This window comes from Hyperoodon ampullatus (genome assembly GCF_949752795.1).
Source record: "Hyperoodon ampullatus genome assembly, chromosome: 2".
Taxonomy (NCBI): Eukaryota; Metazoa; Chordata; class Mammalia; order Artiodactyla; family Ziphiidae; genus Hyperoodon; species Hyperoodon ampullatus.
In genome coordinates, this window is record NC_136915.1 from 12,194,083 (window position 1) to 12,218,451 (window position 24,369).

Genomic DNA, 24,369 nt, shown 5'->3' on the forward strand with positions numbered 1-24,369 from the left:
GAGGGGGTAGGGTGGACAGAGTCACCCCCGGTCGAGAACCACTGGCCTAAAGGGAAGATAGACGAGACGGTAGCCAAAGAACGGCACAAGTGATGCATCATTTCAAAGGCAGTCGTGCTCTGAAGGGGTAGGAACACAGTCCTAAAGAAAGCAGTTCACAGAGTCAGACTGGATTTAAAACCAACTCTCTTGGCATGGACATATATACACACACACGCTACCAAAGGTAAAATAGATAGCTAGTGGGAAGCAGCTGCATCGCACAGGGAGAGCAGGTCGGTGCTGTGTGTCTACCTAGAGGGGTGGGATAGGGAGGGTGGGAGGGAGACGCAAGAGGCAGGGGATATGGGGATATATGGATACGTATAGCTGATTCACTTTTTGATACAGCAGAAACTAACATACCATTGTATAGCAATTATACTCCAATAAAGATGTTAAAAAAAATCAACTCTCTCAAATTATTCTTTGCAGTTCTTCCATTATTCTTTGGGTTATTCTTCTGGATGTAGAAAATCATAATGGAATGCCAAGTGAGTTTTTTTCTTTTGTTTTATTTCAGCCTCAAAATGGCCTTTCCAGCCCAGGGTCCATCATGGCCACTGAGAAGTTAGGGAAAACGGATGTGGCTGAGGCTTTAGATCTGAGTGAAAAGCTGGTAGGTATACCCAGCATCAGTCCCCTCCTGTCCAAACCTGTGTGCCCTGCAGATAGATTAAAACCAACGCCACATACATGTTTAGTTGTTACAGTAGCTCCACGAGACCCATCTCCTATCCCAGCATGGGCTGGAAATTGCAGAGCCCAATTCCCTGGAAGACTGGGTAGTAAGAATGAATGTTTATGTCTGTTGTCATTCCCCCTCCCCCCCTCCCGCCAATTCTCAAAAAGGCACAGTGTAAATGGATGCGGGGGAAAATGAAAGTCCTACTAAAAGCCCCAAATGCACTTATTTGCAAAGCATGTGTTTCTTCTCTGCAACTGCAGAAAATGAATGAAACACAATTAGACGTTTGCCTCCTCAAAGTGGCCACCAGCGGTCTTGGGCCAGGCCTCTTACCTGTGAAACGCTTTCTCGTAGTACTTGGATATGAGCAAAACCCTCGGGACTATGATGAACATCAAAGATATGTCAGGCCACGTGTCCATGAAACACCTCTCCCCAAAAGAGAGGGAGAGAGTCCACCAGCTTCGACAAAGAGACCTCTACCTGGTGTTTGATAAGATCACCCTACTCAAGAACCAGCTGCAGAGAAAAGAAGAGCTTTTGAGACGATACGAGAAGGACATTGAACAGCTCAAGTATGGCCCGTGTCCCCGGCAAAAGGCCCAGGCCTCCATTCTCCAGGCTAAACCTCGGTGCAGCTGCAGACCTGTAGGGACCAGGACAAGAGGACAGAGGCCTGGGTGTGGAGGGGGGAGGCGGGACGGTGACTCAGGGCCTGATGGACCCAAGTCTCTGGGCAAGAAAGCAGCAGTTAAAGTACCCTACTGTTAAGGAATAAGGTGCACCTTTTATAAATGTGTCTGATGTTTCACCATGTGTGTGCTTTTCATAATTCCATCCTATTTTCAGTGGTATCCGTTCCCCCACCCTCTCTGGGAAATTGGGAGGGGCTGGTAGCATAACCTGTGCCCCCTTCATGCTGCACGTCCACAGCCAATGGGCTATTTATTCTGCCCTCTAGTCCCCACATCTTCAGCCTTCCCCCCACTTGTAAGGAAACCGCGAAGCCGGGCATATATGGAAGTGTTCTGAGGATCTCCCAGGTCGGGAGCCTTGGTGGTGAGTGAGAAAGATGAGGAGAAAAGAGACTTTGTCTCTCCTGTGTGCTCAGGCAGAGCAAAGTGTCGGTTCAGATGTACCAGTCACAGGTGGCAAAGCTGAAGGACATCTCCAAAGAGGCCGAAGAAAAGGGGCTGCTGAAGGAGGCCCTGGCGCACATGGAAGAGCGGCTGCACCAGGAGAAGAGGGTCAGCAGGGCGATCAGGCAGCAGAAGGTGAGAGGTCCCTGCTCGGAGCAGAGCCTCTGAGGCTGCCCCTCAGCTCCCTTTAGAAACAGCCAACTGAGGTCCCAGTGGGATCCAGGCAGCACAGAATGCATTCGCTCATTGCAAAGGAAGGTGGCAGAATAGCTTTAGCGTTAGGCAGACTTAGGTTTAGACTCTTGTTCTGCCATTTACTGTGTGACTTCAGGCAGCTTTTTTTTTTTTAACATCTTTATTGGAGTATAATTGCTTTACAGTGTTGTGTTCGTTTCTGCTGTATAACAAAGTGAATCAGCTATATGCATACGTATATCCTCACATCCCTCCCTCTTGTGTCTCCCTCCCACCCTCCTTATCCCACCCCTCTAGATGGTCGCAAAGCACTGAGCTGATCTCCCTGTGCCATGCGGCTGCTTCCCACTAGCTATCTGTTTTACATTTGGTAGTGTATATATGTCCATGCCACTCTCTCACTTCGTCCCAGCTTACCCTTCCCCCTCCCCATGTCCTCATGTCCATTCTCTACGTCTGTGTCTTTATTCCAAGCTGGGCCTAGATTCATCAGAACCTTCTTTTTTTTTTTTTTTAGATTCCATATATATGTGTTAGCTTAACCTCTCCGAGACTCATAGTCTAGCTTGCCTCTATTTTTTTTAACTTTCTTTTTTTTAATTTAATTTTTATTTTATATTGGAGTATAGTTGATTTACAGAGTTGTGTTAGTTTCAGGTGTACAGCAAAGTGATTCAGTTATACATATACATATATCTATTCTTTTTCAGATTCTTTTCCCATATAAGTTATTACAGAATATTGAGTAGAGTTCCCTGTGCTATACAGTAGGTCCTTGTTGATTACATATTTTATATATAATAGTGTGTATATGTTAAACCCAAACTCCTAATTTATCCCTCCCCACCACATTTCCACTTTGGTAACCATAAGTTTGTTTTCAAAGTCTGTGAGTCTGTTTCTGTTTTGTAAATAAGCTCATTTGTATCATTTTTTTTTAGATTCCACATATAAGTGATATAATATGTTATTTGTCTTTCTCTGACTTACTTCACATAGTATGATAGTCTCTAGGTCCATCCATATTGCTGCAAATGGCATTGCTTCATTATTTTTTATGGCTGAGTAGTATTCCACTGTATATTTGTACCACATCTTCTTTATCCACTCCTCCATCGACATTTAGGCTGCTTCCATGTCCTGGCTGTTGTGAACAGTGCTTTCTGAGACTCATAGTCTAGCTCGTCTGTATTTTTTTAACTTTTGATAATTCGTGTATTTTATCTTGTTCTTTCTATCCAGATAACTATTTTTTCTACCAGTTTTATTGAGACATAATTGACACACAGCACTGTACTGAGCTTAAGGGTGTCCAGCATCATGATCTGACTTCCCTGCCTCCTGCAATGATGACAGCAATCAGTTGAGTGAACAGCCCGAGTGTTTTTAAAGGCGGCGCTTTTGATTTTCATTGTTCTGCCAGGTGCCAGGGATACACCGAGGAATAAGCTCTCTGAGAATAAAGATTTGGGTTTGCTCTTCTGAGTAGCCAGAATAGTACTCCAGTCTTTCTGACTTGGGGCTGTGTATTTGTACACGCATGCTTGCGTGTATGTGTGTACATGTGAGTATGTGCTGTGTGTTGGCATGTGTGTGTATTTGTATGTGTGTGTTTGTTGCCTGCATGAGCTCTAAGGAGGCCAAGGTCATAGAAGGGTGCCCTTCTCCTCAACCAGGAGGTGATGGTCAGATAGTTCCTTGCAGAAAGCCTGCCCTCCATCCTGCGAACCTTCCAGGCAATAGGTTTCCAGACAGCAGGCTCTCTGGCTTAGAGCCCCAGAAATGAAAAGTGGCTGTCCTGCTCTGAGGGAGCCTGGATGCGGTGTTTCCAGTGCTCACTGCTGTGAATTCAACATCACAGGCCTTAGTATGCATGTGTCATGGGGCTGCCTCAGGCAGAGGACAGTTTCCTTTCACACCAAGCAATGCCAGGGAGAGCTGGGCCAGTGACAGAGTTGTGACCTTCCCTTTGATGTGCCCTCTGGAGAGCTCACCCCTCCCCGAAATGCCCCACCGCCCGCCCCCAGGGCTTGGCAGACTAGGCCCCAAAGCAGAGACACAAGACCACAGAATGGGACAGTGAAGGGCCCCAAAAAAGCCATTGTCATGTACTGAAAACCTGAGGATTTACATAATCAGGCTTCACATGCATTATTCATGGGCTGCCTCATTCATACACAATGCAAGGGACATGCCAGCCTGTTTGTCAGGAAGAAAACAATAATACATTTTAAAGTTTTGCTGGATCCTAAAGCGCACTTGTATTCATCTGTCTTGGCATCCGTTCCTTCCAGGGAGTATATCTTCGTTGTCCTTAAGCAGAAATTAACAGAAAGTAGAATTCCTCTTTTCTAAGTTTTACACTTAGTATTTTCACAAGGAGCCTTAGTTTTTTAGCCTTCTGTATAAAACTTTGAAACTCTTCACCAGTTCACAGAGGTGGCAGGGTTGAAGCACTGAGATGAAATTACACATCTTAACCTTCAGAATTGCCTCCCCCAAAAAAATGGAGTTTGTAGTTTTAATGTTGGACCATCTCTTCACCAAGCAGAGCTTTCAAGAATCAAAAGTCATATTTCCACACTAACATCTCTGGCTGTGAAAATGAGACTTGGTATAAGATGCTGGGCCTTCACAGCGAACTGGGCCTGTGGCTCTGTCCATGTGGCAGAGGGACGGGAACCGCGGCCCAGGCCGTGCTCACTCGAATCCACTTCCCACATCACTCGAGAAGCCGGCAGTGTCTCTCAGAGTTCAGAGGACAGATTTGGAGTCAAAGAAATAGGGGTCAAGCCCCACCGCTGCCCCGAATGAACCTGATAAGTGGCTTGACCTCTGTATCGCAGGTTCCTCAACAAAAGCAACCAAAACTGTTAGCGAGGGGCCTACTGCGTGGGGCAGCGGGAGGGTTAAATGGCAAAATGCCTGCAGTGCCTGGCACATCGCAAGCCCCGTTTCTAAGGGGGAAGAATAGGCAGCTCATGGATGGGTGGGGATTCCTCTATTTCTTTCAGGGAGCTTCCTGCCAGCTGACGCCTTCCCCGGTCCTCCCAAAGCCACCAGCTCTTATGGGACGCGCTCTTCTCTTTGGTGAATATGACTAGGGCCACGGCCAAGAAAGGACCCAGATACCTTTTGTGAATGGGCTAAGGCTGGGATTTTCAAGAGGAAATTTTTAAATGCACAGAAGTTCCCACTTGGGAAGCACGCAAGCCCTTTCTCAGGGCTTGAAGTGGAAGAAAGGCTGAAGGGCACCGGCTGCTTCTGGCAGGAGAAGCCGCTCAGCTCTCCTGCCAATCAAATCTCCAGCCAATCAAGTCCTGGCTGGGGGGCGTGACCACCGCTTTGCCTTGTGGTCTCAGCCAGGAAAACCTACCCTAACCTTCCCTCTGCTTAATTAGCTCAGATCCCTCTTCTTTAAGATGAGAATAAAAATGGCACCTAGCTCGTAGCCTTCCCAATGGGAGCTTGTATACAAAAGCCTTAGCACATAGGACCCCAAAGCATACACGCTCTCCTACCATCATCATTATCCTCACTATTCTCTTTAACTCACTATCTTCCAAGATTTCCGTGGGCCCAGGTATTCTCAAGATTCTGGCTTCGTCCGTGCCACTTGTGTGTTTTGTTTGTTTGTTTGTTTGTTTGTTTTTGCGGTATGCAGGCCTCTCACTGTTGTGGCCTCTCCCGTTGCGGAGCACAGGCTCCGGACGCGCAGGCTCAGCGGCCATGGCTCACAGGCCCAGCCGCTCTCGCGTCATGTGGGATCCTCCCGGACCGGGACACGAACCCGTGTCCCCTGCATCGGCAGGCGGACTCTCAACCACTGCGCCACCAGGGAAGCCCCATAATTGGTAGATGTTGTGTAGGAGGAGCGTGGGATGGGAGGGGCTTGGGGTGGTGCTCTTCCGCCCACAATGATGAAGTAGAACCATGTGGTCAGGCCTATGCAGCATATGGATAGAAGAAGGCTAAAGAAAAAGACCCTCCCCCACCCCCTTCATCACATCCCAGTGTGTTCAGTAAAGTTCAGGAAAAGCAGGTGCACAGGGGCCAGGCTCTGCCCTTCAGTGCCCAGCTGCCCACTGATGGAACTTAATCCAGGACGGAATTTTGCAGCAATGTTCAAACTGGGGTTCCCTGGAGCCTTTGGGTGCCACGGAAAGGTGTGACTCTCAAAGCACACACACCTTTCTCCCGCCAGAGAAGCTCTCCATTATCTTATACCCCAAGTTCCTCATGGGATTTTGCTTGGATAAACGGTTCTGCAAACAAAAAGGGGGGGGATGGGGTGGGAGAGAAGAAGGCTGTTGGTTTAAAACTAACCCCTGCTTTATAATATCTGGGAATTTGGATAGTGATTGTCTCAACTGAGTTTGTGATAAATACTGAGTGGCTGCAGCCTCGAGGCCTTCTCCACGGAAAATGCCTGGAGGGCAACTGTCAGTTCAATACGGGCCCATCAGCCTTCACGGACAGTCCTCTGAGGGTAGAGTTAGCATCCTTCTGGGAGAATGGGAGAGTCTTGTAAGCACCTATGCCCTGTCCCAAAAGACAGCCTTATTTCCTCCCTGAGTTTTGTGACTACCCGGTAGGGTTGCCAGATTTAGGGGAAAACAAACAAACCAAAAACACGATGCCCAGTTAAATTTTAATTTCAGATAAACAACAAAAGCTATTCATTATAAATGTCCTAAATATTACACGGGGCATATTCACACTAACAAATTTGTTGGCTTCTTTCTGAAATTCAGATTTAACTGGGCATCCTGTATTTTATCTGGCAACCCCTCCAACGTTTACTGAGCACCAACTAGACACCAAGCAGGGAGGTTCTGAACCAGGTGTCGCAAGATGGCAGCCCACAGATATATTCCATTTGGCTCATGGGATTTTTTTTTAAGTTACATTTCAAAATAGGGCAGTTTCCTGGAATACTCTGGATTTCCAGCTTCTCTGGGAAACTTGGATGATCTGGCGACCCTAGGCCTACAGACCCACAAGCCACCATCACAAGCCTCCATCTTCCAGGCCCCTTAGAAAGACGCTGGGCTCGTGTGTTTGCTGCTGCCCACCACCACCCCAGCTCACTTCACCTACGTCTTTTACTTTCCTGGCCACTGTAGGAATCAGATTGGCGACCTCAGTGGATGCTCAGGGCTCTAGGAGAACGTCTCCTTCCTGACACCACTGCACATTCACCTGCGGAGTGTCAGTCTGCAAGGGAGACCCCAGTTCCCTCTCACTTTTGTGTCTCCAGTGCCTAGGGGATGCTCTTTCTTTGATGAGCTGCCCCTGAGGTGCAGGGTCTTGAGCAGATCAGGGCCAGCAATAGTAATCAAACCCCAGGGGAGCGGCAAGCTCCAGGTTTTCAGTGATGCTGGCCTCCCAACAGGCCCCTGTAGTCCCTGCCAGGGAGGTTAGCCACTGGGGCTTTCAACATTTCCACTGGGTGGAAAGCCACTGGACATCTACAGCCTCTTCCACTGATCTAGGAGGCTCTGCTTCCAGCTAAAGCAGATCAGTCCTCCAAGAAGAATACAGTATCCTTCATAGCCTTCTTGGCTGAGCACCTCCTTCTCTGCTGGAATCTGGAACAGAGATTCCCTAAAAGGTGCAGCAGGACAGTGTAGCGTTACCCCAAAGCCACACCCCCTTCTGCAGACCTCTATCCTCACCTCCTCACCTAGGAAGGCTCAACATTCCATCCAAATGGGTAGCATCTGAAAGTTGAGAAAAATCCATTTTTCTCTGATGCAAAAGGCAAAGAAGAACATAAGCTAAATTTTGTCAATATTCTTTCTGTGTTAAAGAGACGAATGTTTGTAGAGCTGATGAAGAACTCAAAGATGCAGAACTCACATTTCCAGGTGAGCCAGAAGAGAGAAGAGAGAAAACCCTAGAACGTCAGCAGGAAGCCCAGTTGACACTTATCCCACATCTATTATGTATTGCGCATTTGGCATGTGCCAGGCACAGAGCCAAACACTCGACGTACAGTATCTCTTTTAAGCTTCACAACAACCCTATGGGGTGGGTGTTGTTATTATACCCAATTTACAGATGAGGTGTCTGAGGCTCAGAGACTTTCTTTGTCCAGAGCCACACAGCTCAGTAGGAGAGCTGGGAATCAGTGCAGATCTGACACCCAGGTGAGTGCTAGCTTTTCCTCCTTTAGGTTATAAACCTCCAGGTAATAAACCTGATACATTTCCAGTGGCATTTCTCTTAAATTTCAAGGAAGCATCCTCTAGAATTCTCTTCAAAGTTGAGAATTAAGACTATGAAATCTTGAACATGTTGAAACATTGCCATTGACTAATCAGCCCTGGAACTGGAATTAAGCCAGTCCACGTTCCCACTTTGCAGACAGTAGAGGCGAGCTCTCAGGAAGCTAGAAAGCCAAACACATATTGGTTGAATATGAGAGAGGAGACATTCAAGTTTGATAAAAGGCCACAGTCATGCTGAGGCAACCATATTATCATGGGAAGAAACGAAGATATTCTAGGTGAGGGATATATTTGGAAATTATAAGCTTCTCAACCAGCATCCTTGTGCTAAGACCAGAAGGTGGTTACTCCCCAGAGCAGGATGTTAAGAGGATAGAGAGCATCCTGAGGGCCCCACTTGATCTGAGACGTTTGCCACCCTGCAAAGTGGAAACGACTGGAAGTTTGTTACTTATTCACTCACATATATGACTGAGCTGGGAGGAGGCAGAAACTGCCCTACATCTAGGTTTTGTCTGAGGACCACCTGGGGATGTGAAATGGCAGAGGAGATATTGGGATGGGTCCCGGATGTTGTGGGAACATTGTGCTTCTCTGAGATGTGAGACCCCCTGGAACTTCACGCTGCCTCTGGCTTTAACAGAAGCAGGGCAGATGGTGCTTCGGCTAAGAGCAAAGAGCCAGCTTCCCATTCTCCCTGCCCTCCATCCTGAGCTTAGAAGTTTGGTGTCTAGGATCTCCTCAGTACAGAAAGGTTTCCTCCAGGTTCCTTGCCAAGTGTAACTTGGGCGACTCCTTCCCCAAGAGTGGGCCTTGGGCTTCCCTAGTGGCGCAGTGGTTGAGAGCCCGCCTGCCGATGCAGGGGACATGGGTTTGTGCCCCAGTCTGGGGAGATCCCACATGCCGCGGAGCGGCTGGGGCTGTGAGCCGTGGCCGCTGAGCCTGCGCGTCCGGAGCCTGTGCTCTGCAGCGGGAGAGGCCACAACACTGAGAGGCCCGCGTACAACAAAAAAAAAAAAAACGAGGGGGAGGGGGCTTTTTTAAGCATATAGGGGTGAGTGCCTCATAAAAACTGGGAGCTGAAAGAGAGCCTGGCCTCAAAATAGAACTGGTAAGCCATCAGATCTCAGGCATCATCTCTTTTACACACACACAAGCATGCGCACACGCACACACAGGCCGTATCTCCTCTCTGTGTCTCTGTGTGGCTCCCCTGATCTCTGCTCTCTCCAGTCATGTGACAGGAAGGAATGACCTCACGGTCCCCCAGTTCAAAGGACCAGCCCAGGAAGCAAGTAGCATCTTAGAGCCCATAACCCCAAATCCTGGGAGTGACCATCTTAAAAGCCCAGCCCGTGCCAAGTGCCCGATCAGCTATGACCAGGGACAGAGTCACACACATGGCTGCCTGGATCCAGGAGTAGTGCTCAGAAAAGGGTTAGACAGACCCCCTAGAGTATGCTGCATTTTACCCTCCTAAGACATCAGAGACATAAGGCATTCAGTTCAGTAACAGCTTTTCGAGAGAAAGTCCATCCCAATGAAATTGCCTATAATCAGAAACTCCTGGTTCAAAAAAAGATCCAAAAGTCAGAAGAAAACATTATCTGTGTATCTGGAAGAGTGTACACCAAAATGTGAATAAGGTTACCTGTGGGTAGTGTGATAATGGTGGATCATTTTACCTTCGTTTTGCTCACGTCTATGTGTGTATATAAATATTTTTTACAACAAAGATTTTATTTTGTGTAAAAAAAAATGCCATTTGAGAACTATTTGGGGATCTCCCTACAATTATAGAGTTTGGGCATTTGTTGCTCTTGCTTGTTGTAGGTTGGAGCCAGAAAAGGCACCCCAAAGATGGACCAAGGAAGGGAGATGCTGAAGAGAAAAATGTCCAGCAAATCCAGCCAGAGCCTTCTGTTTTCTAAACCTGGTGGAAGGAACTAGAAACCTTGTCCCGCTGGGCCTCGCGTGATCCTCCGTGAGTCAGTGTAACTCTTCTGCGTCAAACTACTAAGATGCTTTTTTAGGACATTAATGGTTGCTACCCTAGTGTGTTGCTTCCTAGACTGGTATTTTGCACAATACTGTATTTTGGAGTGTGTGAGGTGAGGGGTTCTTTTCACAGATATTATGAATGTAAACATACGCAGGCGTATGAAGAATAAGTTTGAAATTCAGACTCCTAGGCCTGGTAGATGCAATTATGTGTTTGGGTAGTGACAAACCCAAATGTCACACCTCCAAGGAGCTCTGAGAAGCCCGCAGTTGAGAAAACCCAGGGCGTGTACTGGGGCCACAGGACAGAATGGTAACCTCAGGGCTGTTGGGGCCATGGTAGAGTGCATTTATATCTGAATTTATTAGAATCAATGTGAACAGCAACCCGTTTTATCGCTTCCATAACAGTGAGTCATGTTTATATGGCGCTCTGCGGTGTTCAAAACACTTCTCGTCTAATCCTCTCTCAAGCCCTGGGAGGTAAATAGCATTATGTTCCCCATTTTACAAATGAGGAAGCTGAGGCCCAGAGAGGTTAAATGGCACGTCTGAAGTCACACAGCTAGTAAATTCAAGAATTGGGTCTGGAACCCAGGTTTCTAACTCCATCTCACGCTGCCCATTCTGCCACACCAAGACAGCCCAGTAGGTCAAGACCCAGGCCATCAGGACAGACCAAGGACCCAGTCATCAAAGAACACACACTGCCCAGGTGGACACACCCCTTTCCCGTGGTGTTTGAAGAGACCCTCATTTTTGCCTTCTCTCCAGCCATCTGTTCTCTCCCTGCCTTTCTTGTACGGCCAGAGACCACCAAACCAAACAGGAGGAAGAGCCAGAAGCCATGAATATCATTTATTGTTTATTTTTAAAAAGCCACAATAAAAGTATTTTGATATTTTAAAACCAAATGCATTCTTTCTACTGATTAAAACTAGAAGGAAATGGGAAAAATGATTTGCATGATCTTCCACTAAAGGTACTTCTTCCACAGTGAGAAGGGTGAGCATCACCCGACCTTAAAAATAATCTTGAAAATCCCAGCAGTTTTCCATAAAGAACATATTCCTTATACCGTACCATATCCCCAAAATCCAAAACAGCAATCTCCAGCACCAGAAAAGATCACTTGGTCAGGCAGTAGTTAAGTAGCTGGCTCATGTTTGGAAGCCAAATTGTGTGGGAAAAAAATACTTTGGTTGAATACAAATATTTGAATTTGCATAAGTTAAATGTAATGCCTATGTGACTCCACTGTATTTGAGGTCTTTCAAAGGACGTGTTAATCTTTATCGTATCAACATTGCAACCCACAATGGCAATGTCCTTTCTTCACTCCTTGAACTAGATGGTTCTTTAGGTGTCTCCTCAGCCACACACCCCTTTCTCTGAGAAGGCACATTCCCCAACCAGGTTTACCCTACCTACTGCTGCTCTCTTGGCCACACCTGACTGGCCGATCAGTAGATATGCTACCCAAGCCAGACCAATCAGGTTTCTCTTCTAACCCAAGCTGGGCCAATCAGCACCTGTGCCCTTGATATTTGGAAGTGGGACACGGAGTTACCACACAGGTCATTAATGGCCCGGAGCTGAAAGTCTTGATGCAGTTCCCAGCTGGGGTGGCCATTTCTCCCACTGTGTTTGGAGAAACAAAGCCAGTCTTAGAAAGAGATGGCCAGGATAGATAAGCAACAGGTAGAGACAAGAAACCAAGACCCAGGGAATTCCCTGGCGGTCCACCCTGCGCTTTCACTGCCAAGGGCCCGGACTCAATCCCTGATCAGGGAGCTAGGATCCCATAAGCCACACCGTGTGGCAAAAAAAAAAAAAAAAAAAAGAAGAAGAAGAAACCAAGACGACCCCCAGAGAGTGCAGCAGACACTACAAGCCCCTTAGTCATTGCCTCCCTCTACTGTATAAGCAACACGCGAAATGCCCTCATTTCCCAGCCTCCCTTGCAGCTAGACCTGGCTGTGTTGTTCAGTTCTGGCCAGTGACATGCAGGTGAAGGCCCTGGGCAGTTCTTCCCTTCTGGAATTAAAGGCAAGGCTTTGCTAGGAGAAAGTTTTTCTCTTTGTCCCTTGGCCTTGTCTCCTTTTCCTCTCCTGGAGCTCGGACTTGGAGCTGGAACAGCCACGTTGGGGATCACCAGGTAACGAGCAAGAGACCAAAGCCCACCTCAAAGGACAGTGGAGTGGAAAGACATGAAAAGCCTGGGTGGGAGCCTATTGGCATCACTGTGCTCTGCACTGTACCTGAACTGCCTACCTCTGTACATCCTGTTGTATAAATAAATCAATCCTATCAGTTTCAGCCACTGTAGTCAGATGTAACTGTTTGTGCTGTGGAGCAAACTGCTCAAAAGTTAGTGACTTAAAATGGCAACTGTTATTTCTCATGATTCCATGCGTCAAGCTGGCCACTTGTACTGGTCTGGTTGGTTTGGCTGGGGCTAGTTTAGGGTGGCTTCGTGTACAAGCCTGCCTGGTCATTGTCAGGCAAGCTGGGTTAGGACAGTGGTTCTCAACTGGGGGCGATTTTGCCACCCAGGGGGCATTTGGCAATGTCTGGACACACTTTGGTTGTTAAACTGGGGTGGGGGTGATACTGTCATCTAGGGGTAGAGGCCAGGGATGCTGCTAAACATCCTGCAGTGCACAGAACAGCTGCCCACAACCAAGACTTATTTGATGCAATATGTCAATAGTACCGAGAATGAGAAACCCTGGTCTAGAAAGGCCTCAGCTGGGACGTCTGATTCTGCCTGGTGTGGTCCCTCATCACCCAGCAGGCCAGACCAGGCCACGTGTGGTGGGTACAGGTTTCCAAGAGCAACAGGAGAGAGAAAGCCGCAAAGCACACTTTTCAAGTCTCCACCTGCCATGTGTTTGCCCACATCTCATCAGACAAAGCAAGCCACATGGCTAGAGTTCATTTGGGAGGGGCTCCAAAGTTTGACCATCTACCCACATCCAGGTTTCTGTTATTTAAAGCTGAAGGCAGCGCGCGCCCTTAACAGGCGGGGGCGGGGGTGTGGACTTGGGAGGTCAACTGGGCCTCCTGGTGGCCTCCCTGAGTTCAACCAATCCAGTGAGGAGAAGCCGTGGGCGGGGCGAGCTCCGCTGCCAGAGCGGCGTGAAAAATTTCCCAAGGCAGAGCGAAAACCTTTCCAGAGCGACTGAGCATGCCCGCTGGTGAAAGGTCCAGCGAACTATCACCACATCCCAGACTCCAGAGGGACTTTTCTGAAACCCAGAGAATTGACCATGTCCTCGAACAGCTTAAAAATCTTCCATGGCTCCCCCATGCCTCCTCAGGAAAAAAAGATCACACTTCAGTGGGTTTTTTATGCTTCATCCTCAACCGATTTCTTCAGCCACGTCTCCCACTACTTTTGCAAGAACTCTTTTGCTCCACGGATGTTGAAAACTTGCAGCTTCTCATACATACCATGTTCTCTGTGCACACAGGTTCACCTACCTGCGATTCTCTGCCCAGGCCCTCTCTACCAGGATAATTGCATCTGTGCTTTCTAGGTCTATGAAGACAGTCATGCTTCATCCCTCTGGCATAGCTCTTGTTTTTTTTTTTTTGTTTTTTTTTTTGCATCTTTGTTGGAGTGTAGTTGCTTTACAATGGTGTGTCGGTTTCTTCTTTGTGGCAGGGTGAATCAGTTATGCATGTGCATGTGTTCCCATCTCTCTTCCCTCTTGTATCTCCCTCCCTCCCGCCCTTCCTGTCCCACCCATCTAGCTGGTCTCGGGGCGCCGAGCTGATCTCCCTGTGCTGTGCGGCTGCTTCCCACTAGCTATCTATTTTATGTTTGCTGGTGTATATGTGTCCATGGCATAGCTGTTCTTATTCTGTGTTGTGAATATACTCTATGTGCTCACATGTCTTATCTTCACTAGAATGTGAGCTACTTGAGGGCAGGGTTCTTGGCATATTTTATACCTGTATGGAACTCTAAGACCTACCAGGGTGCCTGGCACAGGATAGATACTCAATAATTGCTTATTGAAAAAATGAATGGATTATGAGCTCCATGAAGGAAAAAAAGAAAAAAAAGCTGAAGGCATTCCAACTGATGCAGAAAGTTGCCCTGATTCCTGATGACTTTCTGGTTCCTGGTTTCTTTCCTTGGAAAGGCCCATTCCGATGCCTGCCCTTGGGTTCCACTAGGACTTTTTGTATCACTCAAGATTCTCTGGTTGCAACCAACAGAAATCTCCTGGGGCTAACTTAAACAGAAAAGGAGTTTACTGAAAGGAAATGCGGAAGGTTAGAGAATCAAAGGGCAAGCAAAGCTGAGGAGTCTGGACAGGCAGGAGCCATCTTTTCTTCCCCGTAGATGTCCCCTTTTTTGCTTCAGCCGGTTTGAGTTTCTGTTATTTGCAACCAAAATGGCATTTACTAAGACGCTCTGCACAGCCCCAACTGGTAGCTCTGAGAAGCTACCAGCGACCTTTCTTTCCCCTGACGTTGTACCAAGGGACAGCAAGGTACCTGCAGTCCCCCCCAGAACTCCCAATCTTCTGATCCCCCAAGAAGCTAAGCCAAACAACTTCGTTCCACCCTTGCCAATGGGGGCCCATTTGGATTTGTGACTTTGCAGATAAGGTGCCCTTCTCCAGCAACTTGACAGAGCCAGCAGTGCCTGCTCTTGTGGAAACCGGGGTCATGAAGTGTCTACGGAAGAAAACAGCTTCCCCTGGATCCGTGTTGCAAAGTGTGTTCCTGGTAAGTGGAGTGGTTTCCAATTTTTTAGGGTCTTAGGAATGAAAGCAATACACTAACGATGAGAGGAAAGCCAAAATCTGCTAATGCATTTATTTTATTATTATTATTATTATTTTTTTAATTTATGGCTGCACTGGGTCTTCGTTGCTGCGCCCGGGCTTTCTCTAGTTGTGGCGAGCAGGGGCTACTCTTTGTTGTGTTGCGCGGGCTTCTCATTCCATGGCCTTCTCTTGTTGCGGAGCACAGGCTCTAGGCATGGAGGCTTCAGTAGTTGTGGCTCACAGGTCAAGAACGCAGGCTCAGTAGTTGTGGCGCACGGGCTTAGTTGCTCTGCGGCATGTGGGATCTTCCTGGACCAGGGCTCGAGCCTGTGTCCCCTGCATTGGCAGGCGGATTCTTAACCACTGCACCACCAGGGAAGCCCCTCATTTACTCTTAATGCTTCCCCCTGTTGAGGACAAACAGGAGGAAAAAAGAAAGGGCAGGGCTTCCTTGGTGGCTCAGTGGTTGAGAGTCCGCCTGCCAGTGCAGGGGACACGGGTGCGTGCTCCGGTCCGGGAGGATCCCGCATGCCACCGAGCGGCTGGGCCCGTGAGCCATGGCTGCTGAGCCTGTGTGTCCAGAGCCTGTGCTCCGCAGCGGTAGAGGCCGCAACAGTGAGAGACCCACGTACCGAAAAGAAAAGAAAAAGAATAAAACGGCAATAGCAAGGTTCCCAATGAGCTGAGAAATGACCTTCTAAAAGGGCTCTCAATCTGGCCTCTGGTAGATGTCTGTCGGGGTTTCTGCCCAGCCTAGACCTTCCTCAGGAGAGAAGACGTTTAGGGCTTACAGTGGGCTTCCTGGTGGCCCCAAATATCTCAGGCTCTAATCCCTGGGACCTGAGAATGTTACCTTACAAGGTAAAGTTTTGCAGATATAAGGATTTTGAGTTGAGACTATCCTCGCCCTAAGTGCCATCTGTAAGTGTACTTATAAGTGAGAGACAGGAGGAGATTATATACAAAGAAGAGGCGGAGGCAGTGAGCACAGAGGCAGGACTAGAGTGCTGCACCTACAAGTCAAGGGATGCCAGCAGCTTCTGTGGTTAGAGTCTTTTGAACTCCTTGGCTTTTCAGCTCCTAGGCTGTAAGATTTGAATCAGCAAATGCCCCAAGGAGAAAAGCTGCACCAAATGTCAAGCTTGCGTCTGTGTTTCCCTTCTCTCCAGAACTTGGCCCACATGTCTTGGTGTCTCTCTAATATTCAGATGCCAGCGAACAGATGTTTTCTTACTTTATACAGGTTTTCTAAAATTTCTTTAGACTTCACCTGATCTTATGTTATTATTGAGCTACCATCTCAATTACCCCTAGGAAGAAAATTTACAATTTTTAGAGAAAATGGAACCCTGGTACAGTGTTGGTAGGAATGTAAACTGGCACAGCCACTGTGGAAAACAGTATGGAGGGTTCTCAGAAAACTAAAAATAGAACTACCATATGACCTCGAAACTCAACTCCTGGGTATAAATCTGAAAAACACAAAAATACGTGTTTTCAAAAACATGTATTTGAAAAGATACATGCACCCCAATGTTCAGAGCATCATTATTTACAATTACCAAGATATGGAAGCAACCTAAGTGTCATCAAGAGATGAATGGATAGGGGCTTCCCTGGTGGCGCAGTGGTTGGGAGTCCGCCTGCTGATGCAGGGCACACGGGTTTGTGCCCCGGTCCAGGAAGATCACACATGCTGCGATGCAGCTGGGCCCGTGAGCCATGGCCATTGAGCCTGTGCATCTGGAGCCTGTGCTCTGCAACGGGGGTGGCCACAACAGTGAGAGGCCTGTGTACCGCAAAAAAAAAAAAAAAAAAAATTTAAAAGAGATGAATGGATAAAGAAGATGTGGTACATATAACCAATGGAATACTACTCAGCCTTAAAAAAGAACGAAATTTTGCCATTTGCAGCAACATGGGTGGACTTGGAGGGCATTGTGGTAAGTGAAATAAGTCAATCAAAAACAAATACTGTAGGATATCACCTATATATGGAATGTAAAAAATACAACAAACTACCGAATATACCAAAAAAGAAGGAGAGTCACAGATATAGAGAACAAACTAATTGCCAGCACGGAGGGGGAGGAGGGTACAATGCAGGGTGGGGAGGTGAGAGATGTAAACTTCTGGGTGTACGATAGGCTCAAGGATGTATTGTACAACACAGGGAATATAGCCAATATTTTGTAATAACTGTAAATGTAAAGTAACCTTGAAAAAGTATATAAAAATTTTTTTAAAAGAAATCATATTGAAAATTGGAAACAATTTAAATGTCCACCAACAGGAAAATGCACATATAAATTATTGTATTTCCCTAGATGGGAATTCTACATAGCGAGAAAAAAAAAAAAAAGAAAAAACGGATGCCAGCAGCCACCAGAGCTGGAAGAGGCAAGGGATGGACTCCTCCCTAGAGCATCCAAGGGAGTTTGGTCCTTCTGAAAAACCTTGATTGCAGCCCAGCTGATGCTGATTTGGGGCTTCCAGCCCCCAGACCCATGAGAGAATACGTTTGTTGTTTTAGGCCACTTAGCTTGTGGGAATTCATCACTGTGTTTAGCAAACCAACACGGGGCTCAATCTTCAACTCATTAGAGACCAGCCCCCCACTTTGATCTGAACACTTCTGGACTCTTCCTATACGGCAGGAGTGCTGTGGGAATTGCACAAAGGACCTTAGTTGTATTGTATGTGTGGAAACTATCAAGTAGAAAATTATTCACGTTGTTCAGAGAATAGCTCATGGATGTTTAGTACGTAAAATATGGAGCATGGATGCACCTCCGTCTAAAAGGAAGGCAGGGAGAATGTTAGCTGGGAATGGTAGCAATAGGCTGGAGCCCTGAATAGTGCCTAGGAAGACAAGGAAGTTATCTGCAAGAGTAAATTCAAACCAAAGCAGGAGGTCACCTTCACCTCAAAATTCCCGAAGGCACACTCGTCCTGCTTGTTCACTGGTTCAGACTTCTCAGAGCTCTCTATCTTTTCACTACAGAAAAAGCTAAAAAGGTAAAAACCAGAAGAAAGACCCTGGCCCTTCCTTTCCTCTCCGCCGTGTTTTTGTTCTTAGACTAAATATAAGAAAGGCAGAGACAGGGGAGAAAAATCAAAAGCCACCCACCTCACCTGTTCTTGGGCCCTAACTCGCCCCAGGGCTATGAAAGAGCAAAGAAAATTCCCCCCAGCACTCCCACCCCACCCAAAAGGAGGAATCTCAGCAGCCATATTGGTGCCATGTGACCTCCACCCTCTCAAGTCACAGCTGATAGGTATGTGTTCACCTGACCCAGGAGAACCAATCAGAAGCTGGGCTGGGCTAGGCTCATCTCTCCCAGGTCCTGGGTTGGGCAATGTGGTATCAGGGATTAAGGGGCCACAGGGGAGTGAAGCAGGGGACGTACCTCAGCACAGAGAGAAGCTGACTGCTGAAAGAGGCTGACATGAGGATGAGACCTCAGACATAGCTGTGTCCTGATGACTTTCTGGTCTTTGGTCCTGATGCCTTGGAAAGCCCAGCTGTACTTCTGCCCCTGGGTTCTACAAGAAATGCTGTGTCCTCCCAATAAATTCCCCTTTTAAGGTCGGATCCTAAATATAGTCCATGTCCTTGAAGGCGGGCCCTGCCTTTGCATCATATCAGGCAGTGCTGGGCCCACAGTGGATACTCCACCTGGTCTCAATTTTGATTTTCACTTTTCTCAGACCAGTTACAGTTCTGAAAAGGGGAGCCACAAGCAGATGATTGAGATAAAAGATCGTGTTGGAGCACAACTGTGACTGCAGTGCAGAGCGCTGCCTGGTGTGTGTGTGCAGCTAAGTCAGCTGCATCCACCCACAGATAAGTATGGAGCTCCACAGATATGTGCCAGGGTACTGTTCTGGGTTCTGGGGATAAAGCATGAAGCCCAGCTCTCCATGGGAAGGGTCCTTGCTTGAACAGTGTTTCCCAAAGTGGGTCCCGTGGCCTTGGGTGACAATGACCATGGTCATTTTGGACTGGCTACTTGCACTGGATCTAATAAACTTGAAAGCCACCAGGGAGCCACGTGCACAGAGAAAGCTGGTCTGCAAGACTCATGAAGCAGAGGTTCACGGAGAAAACAGTCCTTCAGAGAAAGAGATAGTTCTGGGCTCTCCTTAGCCTGGCCTCACTCACTGTCCTATAGGATGCCCCAGGCTACTTTCAATAAAGTCCTATCTTATGCTTAAACGAGTTGCAGTGGGTTTCTGTTGCTTGATGCCAAATGTTCTGAGACGCCTTGGCTCTGGATGAACACGTGTGAGATGGGAAATCTAAACTAAACCCACAACTGTGGAGCAAAACTGAAAATGGGACACAGCTTTATCCCTGGAAATGAATGGATCCATCAAAGCACAGGCCATAAATGGGCAGTACACAAAGAGCCCTTCTGAGGATTACTGGTCTCATTTGTTGCCTTAAGGGCCCTGGCCAGGCCCATTTAGCTCCTAGGACAAATTGTGCTGAGTATTTAACTGTGGAGGTACAAAAGGACTGCCCCTGTTCTGTATGCAAGCACAGAGGGCGAGAGATGGGCTTTCAACTGGGGAGGACTTTGTTTTAATCCAAGCACTGCTGCTTCCTAGAAGGATGATCGTGAGCAAATAATTGGATCCCTCTGAGCCTTCCTCTCTACACCAGCAAAATGGAGTTTCCTAATTTTTTTTTTTTTTTTTTTTTGGTGGTACGCGGGCCTCTCACTGTTGTGGTCTCTCCCATTGTGGAGCACAGGCTCCAGATGCGCAGGTCCAGCAGCCATGGCTCATGGGCCCAGCAGCTCCGTGGCATGTGGGATCCTCCCGGACCGGGGCACGAACCCGCGTCCCCTTCATCGGCAGGCGGACTCCCAACCACTGCGCCACCAGGGAAGCCCTGGAGTCTCCTAATTTTGAGCACCTGAGGAAACCACAGGCAAAGTGCCAAAGCTACACCTGACACAGAGTGGAGGCGGGGGTGCGGGGGGGAGTTGCCACGTGGTGGCTGTGACTAGACCACAGTCTCCTGATGGAGAACTTGAAGATTCAAACACTTCTCCAAGTGTGAGCCTCACACTCATTTCTGAAAACGTGTTTTGGGAAAATTCAACAGGCGCCACCAATAGTTTGCAAGGAATCTTCATATAAAGCCATCTCAGGAAAACGGCAGCAGGGCCACGTAGGTAAGACCAGTTGAGGCAGCCCTGGGGTCAGCCTTGCACAAGGCTTGGTTCCTCAAGGCACGTGATGGCAACTCTCATGACGTCCGTTTTGTTTGTTTTCAGTCTAACGCCGAGTTGTCTGTGTACTCAGAACTAAGTGGCTGGTACTAGGAACCACGGCCATCAGGATTTTAGCCACCCTCTTCCTGGTGAGTCCCCAAGCACATTTCCCAGGATTTTAATGGGAAAACGTCCCTGATTAGCTACATTTGGGAATCTCCAAGTTAAACAGTCTATTCATGCAACACATTTTTATTGAGCACCTACTATGGGTCACATGCTAGGGATAATCTGCAACAAATGGATCAAGTCCCTGCTGACACAGAGGGCACATCTTGGGTGGAGGGGGGACATAAAATAAACCAATAAATGAAAATATGATGCAATGTCAGAAAATGAGAAGTGCTGTGAAGAAAAATGAGGCAGGGTAAAGGATAGATGAGAAGGGATCACAGATCTGGGTGATCAGGAAAAGTCTCGAGGGAAATAACATTGCAGAAAAGTGACGAGTGAGCCACATGGATATCTGGGTGCAGAGAATTCCAGAAAATCTCTCAAATGTTTGTGCACATTATGAATCTCCAAACAGATGCTGTATGACGTCACATTTCCCAAACCCATTTGGCCACAAAACTCTTTTTCCCCACAGAGCATCTTCCAGGGTCAGCTTTCACAGAACACCCTGCAGGGAATGGTGATGGAGCCACATCTGATATTCTGCAGGGGGAGAAACGGGCCCAGAGCAGACAAGGGTTGCCCATAGTCCTACAGCTCATTGATGAAGTCGTCCATCAGCTTTCTCGCTAGGTGGCATTCAGATCGCAGATCACTAGTAAGGGCAAGCCACTAAGATCGCCCAGCAGCACCTGGCAGTGGTGGCCGTGGGCAGCGGGGTAGAATCAAGTTCATGGGTGCAGGATGAGCCAGGCACAGGCGCCTGGAACCTCCAGCTCAGACCCCCCTGTGTCCACTCCCCGACAGGGAAGCGTGTGCCTCTGATGGGAAGACTGCACCCCCTCATGACAGCCTCATGGCAGAGGGGTGGATGCTTTCCAAAGTTCTTGCCACCTGTGTGGGTGGTGGTTCGCAAGGCACCGTCAGACCATTAAGAAGCACCTTTCATGCTGAGCCGACAGGAGAAAGCCATTCCCCGGTTTCTTTGGAGCAATGCAGCTGGCCTAGGAAGCGATGTCCCAGAGTGCCTGAAGATGGGATGGTACGTGACAGCGAGCCACAGCACATCAGGCTCAGATCCTCCAATAACTGAAGGAGAGTAGTGGTCAGGAAACCTGCTCTCCTTGGACATTGTGAAGCAAGCTGACCCAGAGAGGGAGGGAAAGATAGGGAAATACGAGCACACAATACACACATGCAAATTTCTCCAGAAAAGCCACTCGAGAGAACATGTATACACGTGCACCAGACATCTTTAAAACGTAGCCCTGGCAACAGGAGTTTCCTTGGGACCAACCCACCTGACTGCCATGTGTCTCATCAGACCCCTGGAACTCTGCACTTTCCAGGAAGGCAGTTAGGTGGATGACATGCTGATACAAGCCGACCAGCTCCCAGATGCAACATGTGACAAAACGTTCTCAGCTTGCATTGACACTGTTAAGGATTCAAGCCAACGCCAGAACTGAATGTTCTCACCTCAGATCAGTGGTTCTCAAGCAGGATTTGGTTTGCCCCCCAGTGGACATTTGGCAAAGTCACAGTAGCCAGAGGGGGAGCTGCTGCTGGCATCTAGGAGAGCAGGGATTCTGCTAAACACCCACCAATGCATAGGACAGTCCCCACAACAAAGAACTGTTCTACCCCACAGTCAATGGGGCCCAGTTTGAAAAACGCTGCCCTGAACAAAGGAAAATCCATTCTCTTGGGCAGTGAGGATTCCCAGCAGAGAGCCTGGCCACCCGGTGTCAGTTCCATAAGAAAGAAGCAGGAAACAATCATCCTTGGAGACCAGTCTGAGTGTGGTACTTACCATTTTCCTTTAAAGAAACAGTCTTTTACAAAGACTGTTTTCCTATCCCTCCCCAGTCCAGAACTATAAATCAAATTCTCCATGGCATGATATAAACAGACTTCTCTTCCCTTTCTCCTTTTCTCTATCTCCAGTCCCAACTCTGTGCATTAAAACCTGGCATTTAATTGTAATATAAAAAATGTGGGAAAGAAAAGAGTCAGTAGTAGTTACAAACTCAAATTGATTTGGAGAAATTTTAGATTATTTAAAAGCATACTTGGAACTAATGGAGGGTGAATAACCACAAGAAAACCAACTAGAATACAATTTGGGAAGCAAAAGTTATGGCAAAAAGCCTTCTGGGCTATAGGTCTTCCTTATCAGAAAAAAGAACCAATGTCAAACAATACAGCATGCATCTCAGAGATAACCTAGGCTCAATACTGTATAAAATTGGAGAGGTGCATGGGAACTTTAAATGCAAGAAAATGTCCTTAGTGTTTATCATCAAGATGACTTATTTCAGAAAGCATCCTTGATGATATGTCCAGTCAAGAAAAATCATCAGCATCTACTTTAACAAAACACAAAAGAGAGAAAAATCATATAATAATGGGATAGCAAGCTTTTTCCTTCACTTTTTGGGTAAAACTTGACAAGCTGTGAATATATGTGTTGGTAAGAGAAATTGTGTGAATACTTGATATAAACAAGTGAATAAATGTACCTGCCTGGACTTCCCTGGTGGCACAGTGGTTAAGAATCTGCCTGCCAATGCAGGGGGCTTGGGTTCGAGCCCTGGTCTGGGAAGATCTCACATGCCGCGGAGCAACTAAGCCCATGTGCGACAACGACCGAGCCTGTGCTCTAGAGTCCGTGAGCCACAACTACTGAGCCCGCGTGCCACAGCTACTGAAGCCCATGTGCCTAGAGCCCGTGCTTTGCAACAAGAGAAGCCACTGCAATGAGAAGCCCGCGCACCGCAACGAAGAGTAGCCCCCGCTCGCCGCAACTAGAGAAAGCCAGTGCGCAGCAAAAAAGACCCAACGCAGCCAAAAATAAAAATAAATGTACCTGCCTTATCTAAATGCTGCCTCTTTCAAAGCTGAACAACAACCACAAAAAAGATAAAAGCTGCATTTTTTTTTTGTTTCTGACAAATTAGTTGTCTGTTTTGAACATCAGATTCAAAGTATGAGCCCACAAATTGACTTTTTGATTAGGAAAGGACACACCATTCTAGCAGTTGCCAATGAAAAATTCATTTTAGCACCAAGTGGGTTCTTTTAAATCAGCACAAAAGCATGAGAGAGAAGGATTCAGGAATACACATCTCACAGGAGATGCTGTGAGCAGAAGAGAGCAATAATTTGAAAGGTAATGCTAAGTTTATTGAAAATATCCACTCAATGAATTAAAATGGCAAAGAGGAATTGGGACCAAAAATATCTAACTGCTATTTACGATAAAAGTTGATTTTGATGTTTATTTCCCGAGTCTAAAAAAAAAAATTTAAGACCTAAGATTTTTCCATTGACCTGAAAGCAGTAAAAATTGTCCATTAACCTTCCCTCAGGCCAATAATAGAAAGGTCTCAAGGGGTAGAATAGGAGCCAGAAATAAGATTGAAGGGGAAACAGTAAGGAGATGCACATCAAATGACTAAATTCTATGGGTAGGTTAAAAACAGACGATCTCATTGTCCTACGTCATGTATAGCTGAATTCTCAGATGTGTACATTTTTATATGTACTTCCTTTCACTGAAACATATAAGTAAGAGGAATATGAGTTTATCTCTATGGATTTCTTCAAGTCAGGGTTTCTCAGCTTTGGCACTCATGATATTTGGTGCCGGAGAGCATTTATGTGAGGGGGGGCCGTCCTGTGCACTGTAGGATGTTTAGCAGCATCCCTGGCCTCTACCTACTGGATACCAGTAGCTCCTCCCTGGTGTGACAATCAAACATGTCTCTAGACATTGTCAAAAGTCCCCTGGGAGGCAAAATGTCCCTAACTGAGAGGTACAGCTTTCAGTCTACTGGGGGAAAATGCAGTATGGAGAAGTAGAATAAAAACAGTATCAGCAGGGTG

At 47.2% G+C, this 24,369-nt stretch overlaps 1 protein-coding gene across 1 annotated transcript in view; it reads left to right on the forward strand.

Moving 5' to 3' along the window:
• LOC307063669 (forkhead-associated domain-containing protein 1-like) overlaps positions 1-10,244 on the forward strand; it is a gene marked incomplete at both ends in the record, with an annotated part of 98,557 nt that extends 88,313 nt beyond the window's left edge. Inside the window, 4 exon segments of the mRNA XM_079719909.1 lie at positions 563-658; positions 1,082-1,302; positions 1,839-2,001; positions 10,128-10,244. Coding sequence (XP_079576035.1) covers positions 563-658; positions 1,082-1,302; positions 1,839-2,001; positions 10,128-10,244 — 597 coding nt within the window.
• Positions 10,245-24,369: the final 14,125 nt, after the last annotated feature.